General features: G+C 48.8%; 1 protein-coding gene across 2 annotated transcripts in view; it reads right to left on the reverse strand.

Moving 5' to 3' along the window:
* RFTN1 (raftlin, lipid raft linker 1) overlaps positions 1–26,794 on the reverse strand; it is a 233,764-nt gene that overhangs the window by 126,885 nt on the left and 80,085 nt on the right. For both annotated transcript variants that reach the window (XR_001918539.1, XM_018053142.1), the window contains exon 3: positions 17,815–18,001. Coding sequence is in view for 1 of the 2 variants with exons in the window: in XM_018053142.1 (XP_017908631.1) it covers positions 17,815–18,001 (187 nt within the window). In the remaining variant the exon portion in view is untranslated. The remainder of the gene's footprint in view (positions 1–17,814; positions 18,002–26,794) is intronic.

Below are 26,794 nucleotides of genomic sequence, written 5' to 3' on the forward strand. Positions count from 1 at the left end.
CTGTGCTTCCACCACAGAGGGTGCCAGCTCCATCCCTGCTCAGGGAGCTAAGGTCCTGCCTGCCGCAGGCTGAGAAGGGTGGCCAGGAAATACGTAAGTCAATCAATAAATTTAAACCTACTTTATTGAAAAACAAGAAATGCTTGAGGAAGAAAAAAGCCAAGTGAACAAACCCAAGTGAATTTTTCAATAAAGCACCTAATTATGGAGCTTATCAGGGGAGTGTTGAAGTAGGAAGCGGAAGGAAAAGAAAGAACTCCTGAGGGGGTCACTGCCCTGTCTTCTCCCTTCTTTTTTCACCAACAGACATGCACCCCAACTGCGGATAATGGTTTGGTATCCCCAGGAACATTCCAGAAAGGATGGGGGGAGGGGTGCAAGTGGGACCCTAACCACACACTCTCGCAGGGAGCTGTGCACTGCCAGGGGGTGCAAGGCATCATGGGTGCCTAACCAGCCACGCCTGCTATTTATTCCACAGAAACCTTGCCACATCCTGCCTCGCTCTGTGTGTTCTCTGGTTGATAAGCCATCAGCAAGTACACGACATAAGGAGTTCACCTTTAACCGTGAAGCAAGTAAAGAAGCTAACAAACAAGCTCTGCCCCAATGGTCCCTGTGTAACGCTGCTGCGAAAGAAATTCAATTTCCACCACACTGGACTACAGCTAAGAGAATCCCCACTGCACGAAACGGGACTTGGGGCCGAGTTCTGCTTCCTCATGAGCTCTGCAAGCCTCCTCCTGGCTTTGAACTATATGGAAATGATGAATAGTAGTGCTGACGCGTCAATATTATTTTCATAATGCGTATTTATTATTTAACAGAACACCGAATAAAGGCGGGTCTGCTCGGTACTTACTGGCTCAGAAAAGTCACAACATCTGCAGACAAACATGCCAGCCGCAGCCCCACACACGAATGCCCTTCCCAAGACTCCACAGGCCGCGTCCAGCGAAACACCAGGAAGTCTCCTTTTCATTTACAGATAACACACTCTTCCCACTTCAAGTTCGCTCATGGTTCCCTTCTTTTCTGGGTCTTCCTGCTGGCTCCCTTTGACCTGCTGAGTTACACAGGGCATGTGCTCCATCTCTGAGCAAGCAGGAGCCACAACCCCCACACTGCTGCTGAGCACCTGAGACGTGGCCAGGGCCACTGAGGAAATGAGCGCTCAGTTTTATTTAAACTTTAGATGATACGCGGCTGTGCGTGCGTGCACGTGTGAGTGCTAGCGGCTCCCTGACAGAAAAGCACAGCTGAGCGCCCTTCTCAGACTCCGACGCGCATACAGACCCCTGGGATCCTGATAAAATGCAGATCGGGAGCCAGCGCAGCGGGTCGGGGCTGGGATCCGCGTTTCTAAGGGGCTTCCAGGAGATACTGTGCGTGGAGCACCTCACAGACTCAAAAGTGCTCCAGGAGCCGCTGGTGTGGCCCGGGAACCACGAGTCGGCGGTCGCCAAAGCTTTCTAACCACACGGCCCATCAGTAACGGCCTCCTGAGGGCGACAGTACCAGCATCTTAGGTATGTTAGAAAGCAACACACGCAGCGCTAAACGTTTAGCAGATGAGACACAGGCGAAATGAGCAGCATTCGAGAAGAACAGTCACAGTGCAGGTGAGGTCACTCAGCCATGCCTGATTCTTTGTGACCCCACGGCTCCTCCGTCCATGGGATTCTCCAGGCCGGAAGACTGGAGTGAGTTGCCATTTCCTTCTCCAGGGGACCTGCCCACCCAGGGATCGAACCCAGGTCCCCCGCATAGCAGGCAGACTCTTTACTGTTTGAGCCACCAGGGAATGCTGTAATCACTATAGGTTACTATTTATTAATAATGTTCCGATATTAATATTCCAAATTAATATTTCCAGGGAAATGAGATTCCCTGCTAACAACAGTGGACGCAAATCCACACTGCAAAGTGTCATCTCGAGGTTAAAAGTCCTCTGGTCACCTGTCAGATCAAAATAGGTCGGCACCAGCTTTTTTTATGTCGCTAAGAAAGCTCTTCCACACAGTGAAGGCCGCTTTGTGTGTCTGTGTGTGTGAAAGAGAATTTCACATTTACATTACTGGTGTTCTGTATTCTGCTCAATCTGCAATCACTTAACAGGAATTTTTTAACCATGTGTATACGTCATGAGAGCTAACTCAGTTAAAACTACACAAAAGAATCCACAAATCCACTTTTCTGGGTTCTCAGTTGAAACAGCTCCCTGAACCCAGGCCCCTGCAGGAACCCTCAACCTGCTTTGTGAGGACAGGGCCCCTCTGAGACCTGCACCCAGCCTGGGCACTTCCTTCAACCTGAATGCTACAAGTCGATGTTACTAATGCAAAACGTCTCTCCTCATTTTCAGCATAGATAAGCATAAGTCTCAGTTATCTTTTAACATGGGTGCCCACTTCTGCTAACCACTGGTCTACACTGTGTAGAATTTTCAGAATAATCAGAAAGCTCTAAAATAGAAAATTAACTTCTGACAATAACACTGAACTCCATGGTCTTAAAGTGGGCTTCCCTTGTGGCTCAGACAGTAAAGAATCTGCCTGTAATGCGGGAGACCCAGGTTCAATCCCTAGGATGGGAAGATCCCCTGGAGAAGGGAATGGCAACCCACTCCAGTATTCTTGCCTGGAGAATTCCATGGACGGAGAAGCCTGGTTGCTACAGTCCATGGGGTTGCAAAGAGCTGGACACGACTGAGCGACTACGCTTACACTGATGGTCTTAAAAACACAAGGGAGAAATTCTTCTCAGATTAGTATGTAAATGAAATTACAATTTCAACAGGGTTTACTAGGAACTGAAGGACACAAGCATAAACTATATATGGGAAAATCAATATGTAAAAGTTGCCGAGGTCCTGCAAGAGAAGAAGAGTGCCTGACTAGACGTCAATACACACGACACACTCATTGTGATCAAAGTAGCATGGTGTTAGCACAAAACTCGATCAACAGCTCAAAGGAGCAATAGAGAATCAGGAGTCAATTAGGGTATATGCAGATATCCAACCCATGATAAAGGCGGCGTTTCATTCCACGGCTAGGTTAGGTTAGCACAATAAATGCTGTCGGCAAAAGGAGAAGGAAATACAGGTAGACTCTCTGCCTCACACCCTTACACTAATCCAGGGGTTCTCAGCGGGGGCAGTTGTGCGTGTCAGGGACATTTGGTAAGGTCAGGAGACTTTTCTGATCATCACAACTGCAAGGGCAGGAAGGGAGGTGTTTGCTACCAAGAGCCAGTGGGTAGAGGGGGGGATGATGCCAAATACCCTACATCTCACAGGACAGATTCTGGCCCAGAAGGTCAACGGCTGAAAAGCTATGAAGGCTGAAAACTCCTACCCGAACCCTCATGGTTATAAAGTTAAAGTGTTAGATGCGGAAAGATCCTGGGGGGAATCTCGGCTCCTCCACGCCATCAGAAGGGTGACTGTGACAAGTCACCATTCTGAGTGCTGTTTTCCACATCTTGGATTCTGAGAGGAAAGACAAGGCGTATCACAAAGCAAAGGGAAAGGGCTCTGGCTCCAGCAATAAATACATGATCAGCATCATGGCCAGCGAATGGTAAGTCATGTTAAGAAGCGCCTTTGAATCTAAGACACGACGCAAGGGAACTTCTCTACAAAACAGCACAGACTCACAGACACAGGGAACAGACTTGTGGTTGCCGGGGGGATGGGGCAGCGGAAGGATAAATCGGGACTTTGGGAGCATCAGAGGCAAACATATCATATACAGGATGGACAAACAACAAGGTCCTGCTTACAGTGCAGGGAATCCCCAATATCCTGGGATAGAACCACAATGGAAAAGAATATGAAGAAGAATATTTACATAAGCTACCTATATGTACAACTGAATCACTTCACTGTGTAGCAGAATTTAAGACAGCATGTGAATCAACAACACTTGAATAAAATTAAAATTTTTTTTAACGTGCCTGCAAACATATATAAACGTTCTTCACAATGAAAGCGGGCTTTTGTTCCTGTTTGTTAGGATTGAGGTTGCCTGGTGGTGCATTTCTAGGGACTTAGAACTGTAGAAGTTGAGGATGAAAATCATGAAGACTTCGACAAATCGGGTCTGTTATAACCCCCCCCAGAGCATAGACTGCGTTTGCCTCATTCTCTCTTACCTGACCAGGGTCACTGCCTTAGAAACACAGGCGCGTGGTAGGTTCGTGCTGCTCCGGCTTTCAGGGAACCGAGGGCAACAAGGTACCGATGGCCTTGGACCCATCTCCGGTACAGCAGCGCTCAGTGCAGACACTGACAAGGCCCGGCCAGTCTGCTGAACGGAGGTGTCTGGGGGTCTCCTGATGGTTCGCAGCAGTGGCCCCGTGTCCTGAAACCAGCGTGGGGGTGACCAGGCTCGTGGTCCCACAGCCTGGACAGGTACTGTACAGCTCAGAGGACTCGGGGGATTCTCAGAGGACCCTCCCATAAGCTCCGGGGCCATGAAACCAAAGACGATGCGTTCCTGAGCCATGAGCCCCACCTCCACCAACCCTCCCGCTCACCCAGCCCACACTCCGGTCCTGAGAGGTCACCAGTGACTTCTCCAGCCTCATCTTCTTAGGACAGAAGACAGAAGTGAGGAATAACGCCAATATGTCCTCTATTCTTCAGCTATAAAACAGAGTCTAAAACCTCTGCTGAATGCATAAGAGTACTTTCCACAAAGAAGGACAACGAAAACAGCCCTCGTGAGGACTGTGGGGAGACTGAATTGTAACACTTAACACACACAGGAATGAGGCTAAGTACTCGCAGGCCCTCAGAAACAGGTGTGATGCGAATACCAGTTACTATACTAACTGGGTTTCTAAAGTCTTGGTAGCCATTTCATGTTTCACCTCATGGTGGCTGAATAGGAAGCAAATGAAATGATGTACTCCACTTAATCACATTACAGCATCCACCTCTTTGTAAAATGGTTCCATTTTTCAACCATTTAAAAAATCACAGAAAGCAGCTTGGAGAGATCATAGAGAGAATCCTTGCATCAGAATCTCAAGAATGCTGCAATCACTAATAAGGTACTCCTGTGGGTCTGGGAGTTATTTCTCACCTGCGGCTGCATTCATGGCCAAAGATGCAAACCCAAAGGAGTACGAGCCTTTTCCAGGCCCGACACTCGTAGTGCCCGTGATAGCCTTCTCGGCTTCAGCAATATACACCAAAGACTCTGATGCTGGGAGGGACTGGGGGCAGGAGGAGAAGGGGACGACAGAGGATGAGATGGCTGGATGGCATCACCGACTCGATGGACGTGAGTCTGAGTGAACTCCGGGAGATGGTGATGGACAGGGAGGCCTGGCGCGCTGCTATTCATGGGGTCGCAAAGAGTCGGACACAACTGAGTGACTGAACTGAACTGAAGTTACTACTAACTGACAAAGAAGACGGACAAAAAAAGAGACGTTGCCAGGAAGACACTCTGAGTTCCTAAATTTAATATGGAATAAGCATCCAAATACAAAAGTCTAACATCTGAGTAAGTTGTTTGCACCCAATCGCCGACACTGCACACGCAGCCCTCGTGCCAGCGCGTGTCCCTACAGCCCAGCACAATGCCGCAGAGGCACCTTCCTGGAGTCCCCCGTCATTTAAAGGGTGTGTGGGCGCTTGGGAGGAAAGGGCTCTTCTTTACCTTATTCTAAAGCAAACACAGGCAGGCCACAGCACTGTCGAATTTGCACAGGGTTTAAGATCAATAGGAAGCTTCAAAGAAACGGAGTTGCTTGTGCTTTCTGCGTTTGGGGTCCCTTGCTAGCTATTCTCCGCCATTCCAAGCGACTTCCGAGAAACACTGGAAGCCGCTAGTATGTTAATTCTCTCTCAGAGGAGGCAAAAAAAATAAAGTAGAACACGTGGGGATAAGACAGGCAATCCAGGACAGCGATCAGACAGTTTCATCCCAACCTGGGATAAAATCCCATACGTGGAGAGACAGAAGGAGAATAAGCAGGCAAGCCATTTAGAGGTGTGGATTGGGGGAAAAGAAACCTCTCTTTCCCCAAGAGAGTGTGGCTATATGCCGACATATTAGATTGGAAAGTGCAAACACAGTAATTAACAGTGAATCCTGAAACTTCCACACGCCGGAGAAGGGTGTCGCCCCGGAGTGAGAGGAGGAAATAGGAGAGATACATTAAGGAGGTCTTCGGAGCAGCCGGGCAGCTCTGTGGGGGGCGAGGCAGCAGCCCCCGGGAACTAATCAAGTTCCCGACACCTCAGGAAGCTTTCGAAAGCTGATGCGGATGCTCCCACGCCAGCAACGGGGGGCCGGGGGAGCACTGTGAGCAAAGATTGGGGTCCTTCCCAAATCGGAACCCCAAACGATGACCTCCACACAACACAAAGACCTTCTCTCCCTACCAGGTTTAAGAAAAGAACTCCGAGTCCCCCTTCCTACATGTCTGCTCTCTGGGAATAAGCCAGCTGCTGTGGTCCCCCCCCCACCCGCCCCGACAGCAGCACGTGTCAATCACCCTAAGCCCAGCGCTAGGCGCCCTCCCCACGTGTGATTCCAACAGTCAGACGCTCCAGGCTGAAGCCCAGCTCGCGTGTGAGCGTTTTCTAGGGCGCGTCCCAGAAGGCACCCCTCCCTCCTGTGTATTCCATTTCATTAAGAAACCTCTTTCTAGAAGCCCTGTAATTCTCCCAAGAGTCAAAGTAATTGGTAAAATTAGACACTAAGAGACACAGGGCCCCTTAAAGAGGACACTTTCGGCTGCAATTTTTAAAAGAATCTTCTGTTCTGTCCCAACAGAATTCTGTACTTTCCCAATTCTGCCCTTTCCAAATGCCAACGAAAATGTTCACGTTATCTTCTGGGCTACAAAAACAGGCCGGCTGACAAGGCCAGCGCTTGCCTGCCTTTAAGACCTTACTACCAAAGAAAGACCACAGAGATAGCAGTGGCTTCACGGATGGGGGGGGGCGGTGCTTATCCGTCTGCAGCACGATCCTGGAGGGAACCCCCACCACATGCGGCTGAAGGCCAGCAGCGCGTGGGGTCGTGCTCTGCACCCGGGGGCTGGGGAGAGGATTGCCAGTCAGGGGGGCATTACGGCAGATGGCCTGAATTTGGTTACCAGGGAGACCAGCAGCGGGGCAGGCGCCTCGCTGCCCCTCTGATGGAAACCATCCCTGGCCCGGGCAGAGGCAAGGGTGTGGGAAGGTCAGTCCCGTGAGTCAGGTGCCCGGGAGGCAGGCACGGGTCAGGGAGGGCAGAACGCACCCTGAGGGCCTGCTCATACCACGACGGAAGGCGTCTACACTCCACTTAAGGTCTGCAAAGCCTGCCTTCCTCTGAAGGCCAGCCTTTGGCTGTTTTTTAAAAACAATCCAAAAAAAGAGTGAAAGATAACATATACATACCTTTGTGGCAAACCACTGCTATTTGGGCGATAATAGGATCCTGTGTCTGTGTGTCTGTGTGTCTGTGTGTGTGTGTGTGAGTGTGTGTGTGTCTGTGTGTGTGTGAGAGTGTATGTGTGAGTGTGTGTGTATGTCTGTGAGTGTGTGTGTATGTGTGTGTGTGGGAGTGTGTCTGAGTGTGTCTGTGTGTGTATGTGTGTGTGAGTGTGTGTGTATGTGTGTGTGTCTATGTGTGTGTATGAGTGTGTGTGTGTCTGAGTGTGTCTGTGTGTGTGTGTCTATGTGTGTGTGTATGTGTGTGTATAAGTGTGTGTGTGTGTGTGTGTCTGAGTGTCTGTGTGTGTGAGTGTGTGTGAGTCTATGTGTGTGTGTAAGTGTGTGTGTGTGTGAGTGTGTAAGTGTGTGTGTGTATGGTTCCATTATTTGGGGTCCACGCTGGGTGGCTATGTTAACAAGATGCACTTCTGGTACTGGTTAAATATGTAAACCAAAGACAAATCCATCTTTCAGTGACTTGATGGTTGTTCAGTGAAAGATAGTAGCGTGGTTTTACTCCACTTGATGCAGACAAATTCTAGTGGGGCCAAACCTACTCCTCACCTGGCACTCTAGTAAGTAAATCATGGGAATCAAAGACGGAAGAAGACTGAGCCAGGAGCGGGGAGGCGGGCGGATGATGAAAAAGAGTAATAAAGGAGTCGGAAGGGTGATGCCTGCTGAGTGTGGAAGAACACGCAACTCAAAGGATGAGTGATGAGCCGCCCCCCCCCACCCCCGCCCCAAGCAACCATCACACAGAAATCTTCAAGGCAGCGACCGGCAGGGTGGGTCAGGGACACACAACGTTACTTTGCAAGAGTCAGGCAACAGTTTAAAAGAAGTCTTCTCATAAGAACCCAGACTTCTGGCTTTTCTGTAGAAAGCTACAAGACCTGGAACTCTGGGCAACAGCAGAGCAGACTGAGGCTTGGGCTCACCCAGGGGTCCCCACGCAAGAAGCCTGGCCCCCGTAGGCCCCGGCATTTCTAAACCCTGTCTTGGAACAAAGGCAGAGTCGTCAAGATTTCAGAGTCCCGACCCAAGAAAGGGAAGCAAGGGGGAAAGCTGCACACTCTTGTGATTTGCTTTCCTAGAAGCGAAACAGCAAAAAGCTCAAAGGACTGTCTCTGTCTGCAACTCCTGACACTGAGCAGCCAGAGCTGGCTCCATCCAGCCTGTCTGCCGCTCCTAACTACTTGGGAGAACGGCCTGCTGGTGGGGTTGGACAGGAGACCCTCCCCAGGCTCCATGCACATGGGCGGTCAGAAAGATAGCAGCTCCTCACCGCTCTCGACGAGGCACTCATTTGTGTCCAGCTCTTTGTGACCCCATGGACTATATACTCCATGGAATTCTCCAGGCCCGAAAACTGGAGTGAGTAGCCTTCCCCTTCTCCAGGGGATCTTCCCAACCTGGGGATCGAACCCAGGTCTGCCACATTGCAGGCAGATTCTTTACCAGCTGAGCCACCAGGGAAGGCCCGGCGAGCCACTAAGTCCCTCCTAAGTACCGGTGGAAGCCTCTGGTCAGACGGTGAGCATCTCAGGAGTGGGCCAGTCCTCACCCCAGCCTCCTTGAGCCCCCCCTGAAGCCTCCCTCCATCTCGGACTTCTCTCCTGGCTCCTGGCTGCCCAGGGGACACCTCCCAGCGGGTGCGTGTCCAGCAACAGCCACAAATATGATGCAACCAACTGATGCTGTTCATCTCCTCCCGGGAAGGATGCGTTCCATTTCCCAGCCAGGTCCCCTCCACCCTCTTCCTGGTTCTGAGTGTCCCCCCATCCCCCAGCTTCTGCAGGCTTCACTACTGGCTCTGCTTCGGCTGGGTGCACCCCAGACCTGGAGGAATCCTGAGAAGCTCCCGGACAGCAGCCCCCAGATGCAGGGGCAGGAAAACCAGCGCCCCCGCCTCCCGTGGACTCGCTGCTCTCCAGAGGCCCAGCCGCCCGCGCCAGCCCCCTCCCCTTCCCTGCCTGGGTCCCCTTCCCTGACGGACTCTTCCTGGAAGCACTGCCTTAATCGCAGCTGCTTGCACGCGAAGCCCCCTCTGAGGTCTGCAGCTGGGGAACTCCCACCCAGACACGGCCCCTCCCCTGCCCACCGCCGCCCTCTCCAGTTCCTCCTCCCGGCCACCCGGAATCAAGGGCACACTCAGATGAAGCAGGGCGCTCAGGGCCAGTGCGCTGGGACCACCCTGAGGGATGGGGTGGAGAGGGAGGTGGGGGGTTCAGGATAGGGGACGCGTGTGCACCCGTGGCTGATCCACGTTGCTGGATGGCCAAACCCCCACAGTATTGTAAAGGAATCAGCCTCCAATTACAATAAATAAATAAATTTAAAAAGGAAAAAGCTCACTCAGACTTCAATTCTTCCTTTCCCTCCAGGCTGTCCCTTTCTCCCTAAATATTAAACCCAGTGTTTCTCCCTACGGGACACATAGCCTCACCTTCTTAGCATGACCAACGTTAACCACCCATCACCTCCCACCATAACGGGCGCCCTGTTTTTTCAGCTCCCACTTTCTTCCCCTTGCAGGCTTCCTCTCCTTCAGACTTTTGAAACCTCGACACTTCTAGTGGCTGTGCCTCTAAAACAAAACAAAGGCGCTGCGGTGGATCCCCACTGGCTGCAGCCTGAAGCTCCAACTACTTGGCCCGGCCTCCAGAGGCCCCCTGCCCCAGGCCCTGCATTTCCATGCAGGCCTCGGCTCCAGTCACCCCACGTCATCGCCACCCGGGGTCTGCTTCTCCAGGCTCCCCCAGACCCTGGAAGGCCCTTCCCAGCACTGGGGCCCCTGCTCCAATCTGCCCATCTGTCCAGACCCAGAGCACACGGGAGCCACGGGGCCTCCTTTGCTAAAGCCCTTCTGTTCACAAATTCCAGGGCAGAGGTGAGAAATCAAGACCCACGGATGGAGCTGGGCACCCACACAATTGGCATGAAGACTTTCATTCTCCTCGCGGAGAAGATTCTTGAGAGCTGGGAGCTCTTGTACATTCACCTTAGGGAAATCTAACCAAAAGGGCAGAAACGTTTACCACTTAAAACATGCCACTTACTCTAGCCGACAGGCTGGTGTGCTCCAGAGTGGACGTGAGCGGGGTTGGGCTGGGGAGAGGCGGCTCCCCCATCTCAGTTCCCACAAACGCCCCTCTGGGCGTGAGCACCTCACCACCCCGGGTGTGACCCAACACTCACCATAAACCCAAACCAACTGACTTCCTCCCCGCGGGGCTCACTGCTGGAAACACCAATCCGATCTAGTCCTGGAGGAAAGCTTGCCTCGTCGGGCAGAGAGATGCCACAGGAGTACATTTCAAGGGCAATTAAAGAGATTTTCAAGGGCAGCTTTGATTATATGCATTTTCACCCTCCACCGGAGCTTCAGAATCCCAGCCCCGCATTAGCTGCGGCTCTTCTGCGTGCCCCGCTCCCTGGCCCGAAGCCAGAAGGCGCCTGATGAAAGCTGACAGAGGGCGCACGTGTCCCGCTTCCCTGCACCATATAAGGCATTATTCCAGGGGACCCGCGCCCAAATGGCTTCAACCCATTAGCGATGAAAAAACACATGGATGACACCCTGAACTAGTTCCGCGTATGCACGACAGTTCAACGGCTGAAGAACGGGGCAGCACGAGGCAGTTCTGTACTTAATGTCCACAGACATCAAACAACCTAGAATTAAACCCACACGCACAAAACTTCAGGGTGACATTTTAATAACTGACTGCCCTTAGCCATCAAGTTTTAAGAGCTCTGGCAACTTGTTTGGAGGAAAACTAACCAGGAAAAACTGAAGGCCAACTTAAACTGTACTTCGAAATCAAACTGGAGGCAACGATGTTGTCTGTTACAAAGCATCCACTGCTCCCAAGAAAGAGCTAAGAGAGGGCAGTGCAGACACTCTTAATTATCATGTGTCTCATATACAGCTACTTCTTTCTCGGGTTAGTTTTCAAAGTTACTGACTGACTCAATTCAACACAGGATCAGGAACAACTGAGTCAGATGTGTGGTCTGACCTGTCATCTTCAGATGAAATGGCAGTTATCAAAATCTTCAGAAGAAAAGATCATACAGTTTTTCATGGATTGAAGTTGTATTTGTCAAAGTGGCAGAGGGCTGGGAGGAACTTTACCGCACTATGCTTTGGGAATAACTAACAATATAGTTCACAGGGTTCGAAAAGATGCGTGCTCCTTGGAAGAAAAGCTGTGACCAACCTAGACAGCATATTAAAAAGCAGAGACATTACTTTGCCAACAAAGCTCCATCTAGTCAAGGCTATGGTTTTTTCAGTGGTCATGTATGGATGTGAGAGTTGGACTATAAAGAAAGCTGAGTGCTGAAGAATTGATGCTTTTAAACTGTGGTGTTGGAGAAGACTCTTTAGAGTCCCCTGGTCTGCAAGGAAATCCAACCCGTCCATCCTAAAGGAGATCAGTCCTGAATATTCATTGGAAGGACTGATGTTGCAGCTGAAACTCCAATACTTTGGCCACTTGGTATGAATAACTGACTCATTGGAACAGACTCTGATTCGGGGAAAGATGGAAGGCAAGAGGAGAAGGGGATGACAGGGGATGAGACGGCTGGATGGCATCACCGACTCAATGGACATGAGTTTGGGTGAATTCCGGGAGTTGGTGATGGACAGGGAGGCCTGGTGTGCTGCAATCTATGGGGTCCCAAAGAGTCGGACATGACTGAGCGACTGAGCTGAACTGAATAATACCGTTAGGCTGTCAGTGATGCTCTCGAATTGCTCAAATCTCACTAGAAAATATTTCATTATAAGACTTAAATAAACTCTTCCCTCTTCGTACATATTACTATCCAAAAGAAATGTTTCCTCCTGAAACCTTTCTGTAGTTTTCTTTCTAGCAGGAGGTGACTTGACTTCTCCTTTTTCCAAACTCCCATACATGAGGGGCATCTTATTTTTTCAGTTAAACTGCAGGTACCTGGAAGGCTTCCCTGGTGGCTCAGACAGTAAAGAATCCGCCTGTGATGTGGGAGACCTGGGCTTGAGCCCTAGGTTGGGTAGATCCCTTGGAGAAGCGAAAGGATGCCCACTCCAGTATTCTTGCCGAGAGAATCCCCATGGACAGAGGAGCCTGGTGGGCTACAGACCATGGGATTGTAGAGTCGGACACAACTGAGCGACTTTCACTTCAACATATTAAGGTTGATATTCCAAGCAATCATCTCATGATGATTCTTGCCAATGAGCTTCATTTAAACAGAGGGTAATCTAGAAAGTTTACGCACACTCTTTCAATGACGTCCACTTGGAAAATATTAATCAGGCATTCACCTGCTCTTTGAGAGCTAATCATTTCATTGACCTGCATCTATAGCCAACAGGACTTCGGCAGACTTGGCGGAAAAAATACCATTAACTGCCCATATTAAAAATTAATCACTGAAGATCTCCTTTGCTTCATTTTTACTCCTTAAACTCCTGGCTGGTTTGGAAAATGTGCAGCTGGGTTTTGTTTATTTGTTTTTCACAGCATGGGGTCTTTTTCCTCATGGTGCAAAAGTATGGAGTCGCCGCATTTGCTAGGGCAGAAAATGTCCAGCCTTTAAAATTGGATAATGACCGCTTCCCACCAATACCAAGCGGAAGCAGGGGAAATTCTCTTGGTCATGTTTTCCAGGAGAATGGCAAATTGCCATGGCTATTACCGAACCTGGCAAATTACCAAGTTTCTGCACTTCCTTTAAAGGGGAGGAGCACTTGCGAAGATCTGGCACCGAGATATCCAAGCAATTCTCTCTGTGTATCTGCTTATTAAGGAGCTGAAGTGTTCACTAAAGTCACCCAGGCAGGTGGTCCAGACACTCCGGACTGGAGTGAACTCACAGCCAAGGAGCACACCATCTTTCCTTTCTTCAAAATCCTTAAATAGCTTGACCCATTTTCTCTTCTGAAAAGCAAGCTAGTTAGCTCAGGGCCTGCCCTCAGGAGGAGGAAAGAACCCCCAGTGAACGCCCCGCTTTACCACTGCCTGGTAACGAACTGCTCACAAACAGGGATCATTTATTTCTGATTCCCACAGAGCAGCTTTCTTGCCCACCTCATCCAGTCACACTAAAATGTAGAGTTGGCTCCAGTCTCACAGATTATTTAGTACAAACCTCACATCGTACCTGCTAAAAAATGGGGGCCCAGAAAACTCTACTGATGTGTCCTGCACTCAACTCCTCCTGCGAGGAGCCGAGTGCAGTGCAGAACAGGTCCTCCGACCAAGAACCCAGGGCTCCTTCTCCCCTTTCTTGGTGCTCAACACTCTCCCAGGGAGTCAGGAGTTGTTGACAAGTGCCAGGCACGGAGCCAGACAAGGAGGAGTCAGGTCCTCGTGCCCTGGCTACTCTAAGTGTGGTCCATCGACCAAGAGCATCCTCATCACCAGGGAGCATGTTAGAGATGGCTCCCAGGCCCCACCCTGCCAGGCGCCAGTGTGAGGAATCCCGCCTGTGACAAGGTCATGCGGAAGAAAGCCTGACAAAACGCAAGGATGTGATCGGGCTTCAGGGGTTCCCCCTGGAATTTCCTGAGCGTCCACCCCGAAGACCAGAGTCTGTCTGTTTTTCCACTCTTCTAATATTCTCTGGAAAAAGTCAAATCAGGGCTCAAGTCTTCTGCATTTGAAAGGGATGTTTCAGTTAAACCCCTCTGATAGCTCTCTAGCTTGCCTAACAGGTTCCCCGGACCTCTTACAGCTTGTGAATTGCTTACAGCCCCTCAACCACGAGAGGCACAAAGCTTAAAAGCATCTTAAAGATACAGAACCTTTTCTAGAGAGTTAAAAATCATATTGGTGACGGGTTTTCACTGTTGACTCAATGACTGCTGCCAGGCCTCCATATTCTTTATCTTTTAGGCACCTGGGAGGATGTTAATCAATGTAAACGGGATATGGAAAAAGACATATAGTAGTTTTGATGTTAGCAACACTAGACTTTTGAGTTAATTACTTTTGTTTTGTTATAAATCACTGTACTCCTTTCACTTGTTATAAACTGCTGTATCTTTCTATGTAAGAATGTAACTTTATTTAGTGCTTTCTGAGAGTGGCACCAGACTTTGGGAAGATCAACACAAATAAGTCTTCTGGTTGACAAACCCTTATCAGAAAAAAGGCTATAAAATGTTAATTGGCCCTTTTGGCCGGAAGATGATGTAAATCACCTAAGACTTGTGTATACAACTAGGTATGCAGAGAGAAAAGCCTGGTTTTGATACGAGTCTGGGCTGCTAATGCTGCATAATTTTGTATTACCCATTGATCTCCATGCATTATCAAAAGTATAAAAAGCCTTCTGAACAATAAAGGATGGACCAGTTTCTCGGACTAGTCTCAGCCTAGTTTCTTGGGAATCTGGCTCCCCCCGTGTCTCTCTCTCTCTTTTTCTCCCTCTCCTTCCCTCTCCTCTTTACTCTGATTTCAGGCTGAATTCCCATCTGGAGTGGGGCAGCTCACCACGTCTACTTACTTGTCCTGGCTTCTAAGACCTGCGGGAAAGGGAGCCTAGGGCAGGGCACCCTTCGATATTCAAGTGGGCGCCGGTGGCCCAACGTAGATGGTGCAAATCTCTTGTCCTGAGACTTTATTGGTCTTCCCCGTAAGCCAAGTTATTCAGCCTCCTTTCTCCACTTAATTTTCCTACTGCACTATTTCTTCATAATCTAATCTTATATTAATAAATAAATAAGTTTCCTCTTGCCTACACCATCCATGCTTCGAATCACCCTGGATCCACCGAGGCTGGACCCCAGCACCACCCCAGACCCTGTGACTCACACTCTGCATCTGAACAGTATCTGCGGGAGATACGTCAAAGTCTGAGAAGTGCTGCTGCATAGCAGGGAAGAAAAAAAAAAAAAACAGCCACCTTCACATTAGAATCAAGTCCATTTCTGACCTGCTGACTTCATGGCCAGCCCCATGCTAGCAGCGCCTGCGGCAGAATTACATGGAGGGGCAGTCCTGTGTCCTGACCGGATGGACTTGCCCCCTCCACACATTAAGACCAACGGCACGGCCTAGGGATCAGAAACCCCAGAGCCCAGTGAGTGCCTGAGGCAACCAGGACGGCACAAGGAAGTTGCTCTTGTTTTGTCTCTCTTCTGGAATTCTGATACAGAGAAAAGGGAAAGCATTGAAATCACCACCTCATCTAAAAATCAAAGATGCCCCCTTTCGCTTTTTTCACGAAGGGGTCAGCCACAGGAATCCGGGGTGCAGGGACGCGGCAGGCGCCTCTCGTCAGGGCTGAGAGCCTGGGCGGACGCTGGCTGCCGTCTGCCTCCTTGATAACCTACCCCACGCCTGTGCCTCAGCTTCTGCGTATGTAACAGGTCTCTATCGCGCTGGTGCCTGAGAACAGTGCCCGCTTCATAGGCTGACTGTGCGGATGCTCTGACGCTTACGGAGCTTGGCACACAGTGAGCGCTCAGCGACAGTGACCTGCTGTTACGATGCACGGCCTGTGTGTCAGAGGCCTTAAAACCCCTAGGGCTCCCAGAACAAGCTCATCTTGTGACTGACCAGAGACAGACCCACCGCCGTTCAACACGAAGAAAGCAACATGCAAAAAGAGCAGACGCTGAGAAACGTTTGGCTCTGCAGAAACCACGGTAATTCTGGGCAGGAGCAGAGGCGGACGCCCCCTTCACTTCAAATTCTAACACACACGGACATGGGGCTCCATCAGCTGTGAAAAGCTGAAGAACTCTGCTGGCCAGGAAAGAGGGCTGGGGCTCTGTCACACAGCCTCTGGTCCCCCAGCTGGCCCTCCTGAGATCACCAGCCAAACGTCTGTTCATCAGGCAAAGCAAGAGAGAAAGACGGACAGCTGTCCCACTTTCTGTATAAAATACCACAGAAAATGCTCTATAAAACACAGCACGAGTTGTCGTTTCTCCCTGATAACTGGCCAAAAGACAGATCTGATTTCCTTTGCCAAGCGTTCAATTTTTACTTTCATGAAAGCAGCAGAAATATAATGTGCTTTGTAGCCCATCTGCATTGTTTCGACGTATTCATTTTAAATTGAAGTATAGTTGATCTACAGTGCTGTGTTAGTTTCAAGCGTGCAGCGAAGTTTTACACATCCATGCATATATAAATTCTTTGTATATTCTTTTTCCAGTTTCCTCCATTATAAGTTATTATAAAATCTTGAGCAGAGCTCCCTGTGCTATACAGTAGGTCCTTGCTGGTTGTCTATTTTATATGTGAAAGTGAAAGGGCTAGTCGCTCAGTCGTGTCTGACTCTTTGTGACCCCATGGACTGTAGCCCACCAGGCTCCTCTATCCATGGAATTCTCCAGGCGAGAAGTCTGGAGGGGGCTGCCATGCCCAACCGAGGGATCAAACCCATGCTCCTGCATTGCAGGCAGATTCTTTACTGTTAGAGTGACGCTGGAAGCCACATTTTATATACAGAAGTATGTATATGTTAATCCCAAACTCCTAATTTATCCCTCCATGCCCCTTCATTATTTTTTTAAAAGCATTTAAAATTCATATAGCTCCTTTTGAAAAACCAATCTCTACCTCTCCTTTTCCTAATTAGACCCAATAAAAATATAGGAGTAAGCATCACTGGACAAGCCATATTGAAAAACATCGTCCAAGCCTTGAAAATTCAAATCAAGACCAAATCAATCACAGCATTTAATTCGAGTGAATTTTGTGTTTCCTCCCAAGGGACTGATAGAATGTACTGACAGAATGTTCAAGTATTTTTAGAGTTTGGAGGAAGACATAAAATTTGCATACAGCCTTTAACCAAAATTAGTGTGTTCTTCAGCCATGCTTTTCAGATTAACAGTATTATACTTTTACTAGCTATTTCCTTTTGGGAGCACATGTCCTCAAGGAGACACTTTTCTAGCTGAGTGTAAATCCAGTATGAATTCCCCACTGCAGGACACGATGAAACTGTTCAGCTGACTGATGTTTGGTCTCAACCCATCAGAGGGCAGAGGCGCTGGAAACAGATGTAAACTCCCAACACACACGTGTGGTGCTCAACCGCTCAGTCATGTCTGACTCTTTGCGACCCCGTGGACTGTAGCCCGCCAGGCTCCTCTGTCCATGGGATTCTCCAGGCAAGAGTACTGGAGTGGGTTGCCATTTCCTCCCCCAGGGGATCCTCCTAACCCAGGCATTGAACCTGGGTCTCCTGTGCTGCAGGCGGAGTCTTTACTGTCTGAGCCCCCAGGGCAGCCGTCCAAACACACACGCCCCCTGGGGCACGGTCCCTGCCCGCCCCCCCCCCCCGCCCTTCCTCCATGCAACACGTATCCAAGCACCTGGTGACTCGTGAGTACCCGCCCTCAGGGGCCTTACCTGTCGGTCTTCTTGATCAAGATGGCCCTGAAGATGTGCTCGAGGGGCGTCTTCTCCCGCTCAGAGGTCGGCTGCACAAAGGGGTGCAGGGCCACCAGTGAGAAGCCCTGCTGGTACAGCTCCAGCAGCTGGGTGGGCAGGTCGCGGAGGGAGGCCAGCCTCACGGCTGAGGCCCGCGGGAGCTCAGCTGGGGGAGAGAGAAGAGGGGCGCATCAGAGACCCACCGACCCGGCCACCACGCCCCGCCCACGTCCCGCGCCACTCAGCGCAGCAGAAAACCTCCAGGTCACCTCCCACTCAAGAGCCTGTCTCCTTCTCAACTACCATCTTCAGGGAAACCTACAAATAGCTGGTTAATTTCCAACTCATCCAAAGGCTCTGAGGACCAGATGGTATCAATCTAGAGCCTTACTACTTGGAGGAAAAGCTGTGACCAACCTAGACAGTATAATAAAAAGCAGAGACATTTACTTGCCAATAAAGGTCCATCTAGTCAAAGCTAGATGTCAAGAATACACAGAACTGTACAAAAAAGATCTTCATGACCCAGATAATCACGATGGTGTGATCACTCACCTAGAGCCAGACATCCTGGAATGTGAAGTCAAGTGGGCCTTAGAGAGCATCACTACGAACAAAGCTAGTGGAGGTGATGGAATTCCAGTGGAGCTGTTACAAATCCTGAAACATGATGCTGTGAAAGTGCTGCACTTAATATACTAGCAAGTTTGGAAAACTCAGCAGTAGCCACAGGAGTGGAAAAGGTCAGCTTTCATTCCAATCCCAAAGAAAGGCAATGCCAAAGAATGCTCAAACTACTGCACAATTGCGCTCATCTCACATGCTAGTAAAGTAATGCTCAAAATTCTCCAAGCCAGGCTTCAGCAATACATGAACCGTTAACTCCCTGATGTTCAAGCTGGTTTTAGAAAAGGCAGAGGAACCAGAGATCAAATTGCCAACATCCGCTGGATCGTGGAAAAAGCAAGAGAGTTCCAGAAAAACATCTATTTCTGCTTTATTGACCATGCCAAAGCCTTTGACCGTGTGGATCACAATAAACTGTGGAAAATTCTGAAAGAGATGGGAATACCAGACCACTTGACCTGCCTCTTGAGAAACCTATACGCAGGTCAGGAAGCAACAGTTAGAACTGGACATGGAACAACAGACTGGTTCCAAATAGGAAAAGGAGTATGTCAAGGCTGTATATTGTCACCCTGCTTATTTAACTTATATGCAGAGTACATCGTGAGAAACACTGGGCTGGAAGAAGCACAAGCTGGAATCAAGATTGCCGGGAGAAATATCAATCACCTCAGATATGCAGATGACACCACCCTTATGGCAGAAAGTGGAACTAAAAAGCCTCTTGATGAAAGTGAAAGTGGAGAGCGAAAAAGTTGGCTTAAAGCTCAACATTCAGGAAAAGAAGATCATGGCATCTGGTCCCATCACTTCATGGCAAATAGATGGGGAAACAGGGAAACAGTGTCAGACTTTGTATTTTGGGGCTCCAAAATCACTGCAGATGGTGATTGCAGCCATGAAATTAAAAGACACTTACTCCTTGGAAGAAAAGTTATGACCAACCTAGATAGCATATTCAAAAGCAGAGACATTACTTTGCCAACTAAGGTCCGTCTAGTCAAGGCTATGGTTTTTCCTGTGGTCATGTATGGATGTGAGAGTTGGACTGTGAAGAAGGCTGAGCGCCGAAGAATTGATGCGTTTGAACTGTGGTGCTGGAGAAGACTCTTGAGAGTCCCTTGGACTGCAAGGAGATCCAATCAGTCCATCCTAATGGAAATCAGTCCTGGGATTTCTTTGGAAGGAATGATGCTAAAGCTGAAACTCCAGTACTGTGGCCACCTGATGCGAAGAGCTGACTCACTGAGAAAGATTGAGGGTGCGAGGAGAAGGGGACGACCGAGGATGAGATGGCTGGATGGCATCACTGACTCGGACGTGAGTCTGAGTGAACTCCAGGAGTTGGTGATGGACAGGGTGCTGCGATTCATGGGTTCGCAAAGAGTCGGACATGACTGAGCAACTGAACTGAACTGAACTGGATGTAGGGCCAAACTTCCCAGAGATAACACTGGAAAAGTCACTTCCACCCCCTCAAAAGATAAGAAAGAAGGAGGAGGATCAGAAGACGATGCCAGCTGCACACAAATATAAAACTGCTGTGCAGCCAAAAGCTGCAGCAAAGCCAAGTCCAAAGACGAACCGGGCCCACCCTGATAAGCCACTGAGACAAAGGGGTTATTTCCTTAGTCTGCAAAACAAACAATAAAAAGAAGAAAGAAAAATGGGCAGAAGATATGCACAGGTAATTGTCTAAAAAGCATACAAAGGAAATCACTATTTGAAAGGACACTCCAGTTAACTCAAGATTAGAGTTCTGCATATCAAAATAAATAAATGTTTTTCACCTACTGAATGATTTTAAAATCTTTTTGAGAAGGGCAGACAACATTCAAAAGTTACCAGATTCAAGTGAACAGTGTACATTCCTGCCCAACCCCCCATGTCTTAGTTGTTTTCCCTACAGGCAATCAATACTATCCATTTTTTGGGTACGCATGCAACGATTGCTATGGAAAATGGCACCCCTCTCCAGTACTCTTGCCTGGAGAATCCCATGAACGGAGGAGCCTGGTGGGCTACAGTCCACGGGGCCGCAAAGAGTCAACACGACTCAGCGACTTCACTTTCACTCACTTAAACAACTGCTAAATTTGTGCACAGGTAAATAAGTTTACATTTCTCATGTTTTACAGGAATGGTAGCATCATGTTTATAACCCAACTTCATATCCATTTTCATCAACTGTGCTCAGCCGCTCAGTCGTGTCCGACTCTCTGTGACCCCGTGGGCTGCAGCCCGCCAGGCTCCTCTGTCCTGGGACTCTCCAGGCAAGAACACTGGAGTGGGTTGCCGTGCCCTCCTCCAGGGGCTCTTCCCGACCCAGGGATCAGACCCGTGTCTCCCGCGTCTCCTGCTTCGGCAGGGGGGTCCCTGACCACTAGTGCCACCTGGGAGGCCCGTTTCTTTTCCCACATCCTGGCTAATGTCACAGAGAAAAAATGATTCCTAGGAGGTGGTAATTTATAGTTCTCTTGTTGTGTAATTTGTACTTTTTTCGTACTAAACATTTCACGTTTAAATGCTATTTATGATGTCTTTTCTGTTAATTCATAATTTTTGCCTAGTTGTCAGCTGGGTTATTGATCTGTTGGTTTGTAATTCTTAATATATTAGGAAATCCAGTTCTTATTTGTGATAATGCAAATACCTCTCAATTCGTCTTTTGACTTTGCATAACACGAGTTTTGCCGTGAAGAATTTTTTTTTAAATGAAGTTGAATTTGTCAATCTTGTCTTCAGTAGCTTCTAAGTCTAGATCATAGAACAAACCTGTATTATAAAACAATTCTCTGATGAATTCCTATAACACTATTTCATTTTTTACAAGCGAATCTTTGTTCCAATTGGAATTTATGAAATATGAGTTCAACATTTCCCATCCACCCCCAGTTTATCCATTTTTCCTCACTGATTTGAGATGTGATCTATACCTGTGATCCATTCATCTACTCTAACAATTTTTATATTATATTTTATAGAAATATTATACAAGTTTTAAAAATTTTATATTATGTTTTAAAATCTGGTCATGTTATTTTCTCAATTTTCCTATCTTCCTGTTTATTTTCCGAATCTTTCCGTTTATTTGTTTCTCCAAGTGGTCTTTAAAATAAGCTCATCAAATTACCCCTCAAAAAAAATCTTGTTGCTATTTTTATTAGATCGTGTTCAAATGATAGCTCAGAGAGAATGGATTTCTTTTTATTCATTTTTAATTGAAATACAGTTAATTTACAACATTTTGTTCATTTCAGGTGCACAGAAAAGTGATTCAGTTATACACACCTCAGTATAGCTATTCTTTTTCAAACTGTTTCATTATAGGTTATTGCAAGATGCCACATATAGTTCCCTGTGCCGCACAGCAGGGCCCTGTTGATAGTAGTTTGATGTATTAATCTCAAATTCCTAACTTATCACTCTCCCCTCAGACTATCTGATTTTCTTTTTAATCCATAGGAACTGGAAATTGAAGCCAAACAATATTTTACAGAGAGTTAACAATGTCAGCACCCCAAGAATGGATATTTTCATCATGCCCCAAGTTTCCATCCAAGAACATGGCATGGCTTTCATTTATTCAAGACTTTCTGGGGTCCCTCAGATGCATATTACATTTTTTTTCACACAGATACTGCACACTCATGAAGTCTCTCCCTAGTTATTTTCTTTTTTATTGCTATTTGAATAGATTTTTTTTTTCTCCTTTGACTTCTATGATACTCATCGTGGGCAAGCATGTTGAGTAACAGTCTCGCTCGTCGTGGCTGACAGGGGAGAACCTTTGTGGAGGGTCGTGTGGTGTTTGTCTTCAATCTTAAAAAAGCATTCACCCTTCATCCAACAACCTCACCACTGGGTATTATGCCTACGCTGGACACATAAATGTATCTCAAGATACATGGGCAAAGATGTTCACCATGGGATTACTGCCAAAGCAAGAGTCAGAGGCTCCTCACTGCAGGGCGAGCTCAACATGAGGACACCCCAGTGATGAATTCTATGAACTGTTAAGAGGATTACACGCTAGTGAAAATGTGTCCGAGATTCACGACTAAGTTAAGAGACAAGCGGTCTAGTGGTATTTATCACAGGATACTAACATACAAAGAAAATGGAAGAAGAGACAGAGATGAATAAAGATCTCTTTTTCTGGAAGAAATCACAAAAACATAAATATTGGAGAGACTGGAGAAGGGAGGGAGGATGGAATGGTAGATTTTACTTTATTTTGTACTTTTAACACTACTACCATCAACAGCAATCGTTTGGGTGGAGGGCTTAGGAGACATTTTAATTTTCTTCTTTATAAACAAAAATATTATTTAAAAATTTTATGTGTTTTAAAAAATAATGTGTTACTTTAAAAACAAGCTGAAGATGAAATCTAAGGGTATTTAAGAATGCACTTAAAGTCAGACACTATAGCTCTCATTCCACACATCACACACGAAATTTATAGGAAAAGAAAACCTATAGCAATGGTTTATTCTAAAGCAAATGCCCAGCATCCTGGAGAAATTGCCATGATAACACTGACGAAGATAAGGCTGATGGAGAAAGCTGGAAAGCATGCAATGTTTCCCTTTAAGAGTAGTTCTAGATAAGGTGTCAGAGTTATTAAAAAAAAAAAACAACTTGTAGGTAAGTCTGGGAAGAGCGTACTCCCAGGCACAGAAACCCAGCGGGCCAGGTGTGCCACTGCCCCGGACCCTGGCTTTGGAGCAGGGTTCCTCTACGCCTGCCCTTCTGAGCAGCAGCAGAGGCTGCACCCAGAGTCACTACAAACAGAGGCTCTCGGGCACCACCCAGACCTGCTGCTGCTGCTGCTAAGTCGCTTCAGCCGTGTCCGACTCTGTGCGACCCCATGGACGGCAGCCCACCAGGCTGCCCCGTCCATGGGATTCTCCAGGCAGGAACACCGGAGTGGGTACCCCAGACCTACTGCATCAGAACTGGAGCCATATACAGCTCCCCTGGCGGCTCAGACGGCGAGGAATCCGCCTGCAATGCAGCAGACCTGGGTTCCATCCCTGGGTTGGGAAGATTCCCTGGAGAAGGGGATGGCTACCCACTCCAGTGTTCTTGCTTGGAAAATTCATGGACACAGGTGGGCTACACAGGTGGTGGGCTACAGTCCGTGGGGTTGCAAAGAGTTGGATACAACTGAGTCCCTAACTCTGACTCAGGGGTTGCAAAGAGTTGGGCTCACTGAGTGACTAACACTTTCACTTTTTTTTTTTTCCCACGTATTCACAACCCCTCCAGGAGATTAAAGCCTAAGTCCAATACTTTGCCCCCCTGATGCGAAAAGCTGACTCACATGAAAAGACCCTGATGCTGGGAAAGACTGAAGGCAAAAGGAGAAGGGGGCAGCAGAGGATGAGATGGTTGGATGGCATCACCAACTCAATGGATGTGAATTTGAGCAAGCTCCAGGAGATAGTACAGGACAGAGGAGCCTGGCGTGCTGCAGTCCATGGGGTTGCAAAGAGTCAGACACAACTCAGTAACTGAACAACGAGAGTAATTTTCTATATAGTTTCCCTTTGGTGTTCCTCCACTGGGCAGGGGACCTTTGGATCTAAGGGCATATACCCACCTGTGACCCGCGCTCCAACCCCACACAGCTGAGACCCTGGCGGTCCCTCCCCTGGCAACCCAAGGTCCACCACGGGCCCTGCACAGACTCCCTCCCCAATCTATGCGCACCCCAGGCCCAGGGTGGCATAGAAACTAGCAGAGAGCAGGTGAGACACTGCTGCAGGTGCAAAATTCAAGGGGCACCAAAACCCAGCAACCAGGACAAATCAGTGTTGAATGCAGTATGCTAAAAAGTGAAAATGAATGCCCGAAGTCCGCAATGAACGCACTATCAGAAATGTTAATAAAGACAGGATCAGTGTTATCGATTTTCCTTTTGCCTCAAGCACGGACATGTGAAAGGTCAGTTTCTGCACATAAAACGGAGATTACTTCCATCACAGAGTCAATGTAAGAATCACGTGGGATGATGCACGTGTAACTGATGAAGCTCAAAACGGCCAAGCCCAGTGGCGCGGGGAGCGGTGGATGGAGAGCTGGCCCCGGGGCCTGGCTGGCTGCAGACGCTGAGGACGGATCAGCCCTGGGGCCCTGAACCTCCCCAACCTCCCTGCACCCCTTCATCTCCACCCCCCAATCAGGGCACTAAAAATATTAGTCAATCAACCCCGTTACAGCCAAACGCTTCCTGAATAAAACATAACACCTTTTAAATTTTTATCTCCAAATCTAAAGATACATCTCCTGTCAAAACTCAGGGACTTTATGGCTTTAATTTTTGGTATGCATGCTGTCAAAGTTAGTTGATCTTCATGGTTAAAAAACAAATAAAAGTGAATCTCACTCAGCCATCTTATGGCAATTTAAAAAAAAAGGCCCCTATCGTAAATATGATTAAAGGCCTTAACTCCATGTTTCTTCTTGAACCTTAACCTTAAAAAAAAAAGCAAGCCCTGTTCTTGTAAAGTGACCAATTCCCCAATATTATTACTGGGAAAACAAACGAAAGAATGACTTATGTGTTTGGATGAACATACCAAACGTGGCCTTTGGTCTCTTTTCCCCACCCCTCCCATCAGAATAGCCTCTCCACTATTTTTGTTTTGTAATATTTGCCTGATTTCACTTACAAATTACATAACCTCGGGCAAGTCATATACTTCCCACCCTGTCTCTTGGGTCCCTCCTTTTGAAAGCAAAGACCCCTGACAGGCCATTCTGAAAGGAGCATCCAACTTTCAAATGCGACGATATTAATATTTGGATCTGGAGACTAAGCTATAAGTTTCTAACAAGAAAGTGACATCGGAGAATAGACTATTTCCAGCGTGAACTGAAAGGGTCCTCCCGACCAGAGCCAAAAGGAGAAGGAACAGTCACACGGCAGGCAGCAGGCGGCGAGAAGGAAAGGTGGGCAAAGAACCCGTCGCTGGCGTGGCCGGGCGAGACTCCCCGCTGAAGGGCTTCCCCGGTAGCTGCGGGCAAGGGTCCACGGGCCCACGCAGGGGACACGGGTTCCATCCCTGCTCCGGGAAGATCCCCCACGCCTCGGAGCGACTAGGCCCGCATGCGCCAACTATCGAGCCTGCGCCCTCCAGCCGGGGAGCTGCAACTACTGAAACCCAAGCACCCCAGAGCCGGCGCCCCGCAAGCTACAAGTCACCGCAACGAGGAGCCGCGCGTCACAACTCCAGAGGAGCCCTGCTCGCCACCCCTGGAGGAGGCCCACGCACAGCCACGGAGACTCAGCACAGCCCGAGATACACGGACGCACTTATTCAGAAGCCGCACCGCTGGAGGAGAGAGCCCCGATGCGACCGTCTTGGCCAGCGTGACTCTCCAGGCGAGGGCCCGGCACCCACTCGAAGGTCACACTTTCCTCTCCACTTTCTCAACTGTTCTGTGTCACAGAGCTCCCCAACAGCGCTCGGTCTGCAAGCCGGGGTCCCGTGCTCAGGGAGCCGACGCCATCTCACAGCCACCGTGCACAGCCCCAGTTCTCCAGCCTGAGCACAGGCTGGGTCTCATCCCGTGACCTGTACTGGGCCTGGGACAGACTGCAAGGCCAGGATCTGAGGCCCAAGGGTCCGATGGATAGGGTAAGCAAGACGAGAGAGCCAGAGACAGACAAGGAGGTGGAAGCCCCACCTCATCAGGAGAGCGGCACCCTCTCCTCCCAGTCAGGTGATTACCAAGGGGCTTGGGGGGCCCAGTGGTGCCAGAACTTCTAATTCTTACCCCCAAGAACTCACAGTTCTTGACCCTCGTAGAAACTCCTAACCCTCAGCTCTGGCAAGTCAGTCCCATTTCATTTTCAACCCCACGTGGCTTCCCACGGCTCCTGCAATGCAGGAGACCCAGGTTCAATCCCTGCATTGGGAAGATATCCTGGAGAAGGAGATGGCTACCCACCCCAGTATTCCTGCCTGGAGAATTCCATGGATAGAGGAGCCTGGCGAGCTACAGGCCATGGGGTCACACAGTCAAGACACGACCGAGCGATCAACACACATGGCCCAAAGCCAAGACCTGGTAGGTTGCAGTCTGGCTGAGGCATTCGATGAACGTGGGAGGACAGACGCCCCCCGCCTCCTTCTCACCCCAGACAGTGACACTGCCGAGGGGGGACCGCCAGTCAGGCGCTGCTTCCACCGTTAATCGTGACTCATCCACGTCTGCAAGGTGACACCCTCAGGTACTGGGAGCGCGCCTCTGCTCGCCTTCTGTCTCTATGAAATCTGACTCCTGCAGGTGCCGAGTACAAGTGAAATCACATCATGGT

Source organism: Capra hircus, chromosome 1 (assembly GCF_001704415.2).
Source record: "Capra hircus breed San Clemente chromosome 1, ASM170441v1, whole genome shotgun sequence".
Classification (NCBI taxonomy): Eukaryota; Metazoa; Chordata; class Mammalia; order Artiodactyla; family Bovidae; genus Capra; species Capra hircus.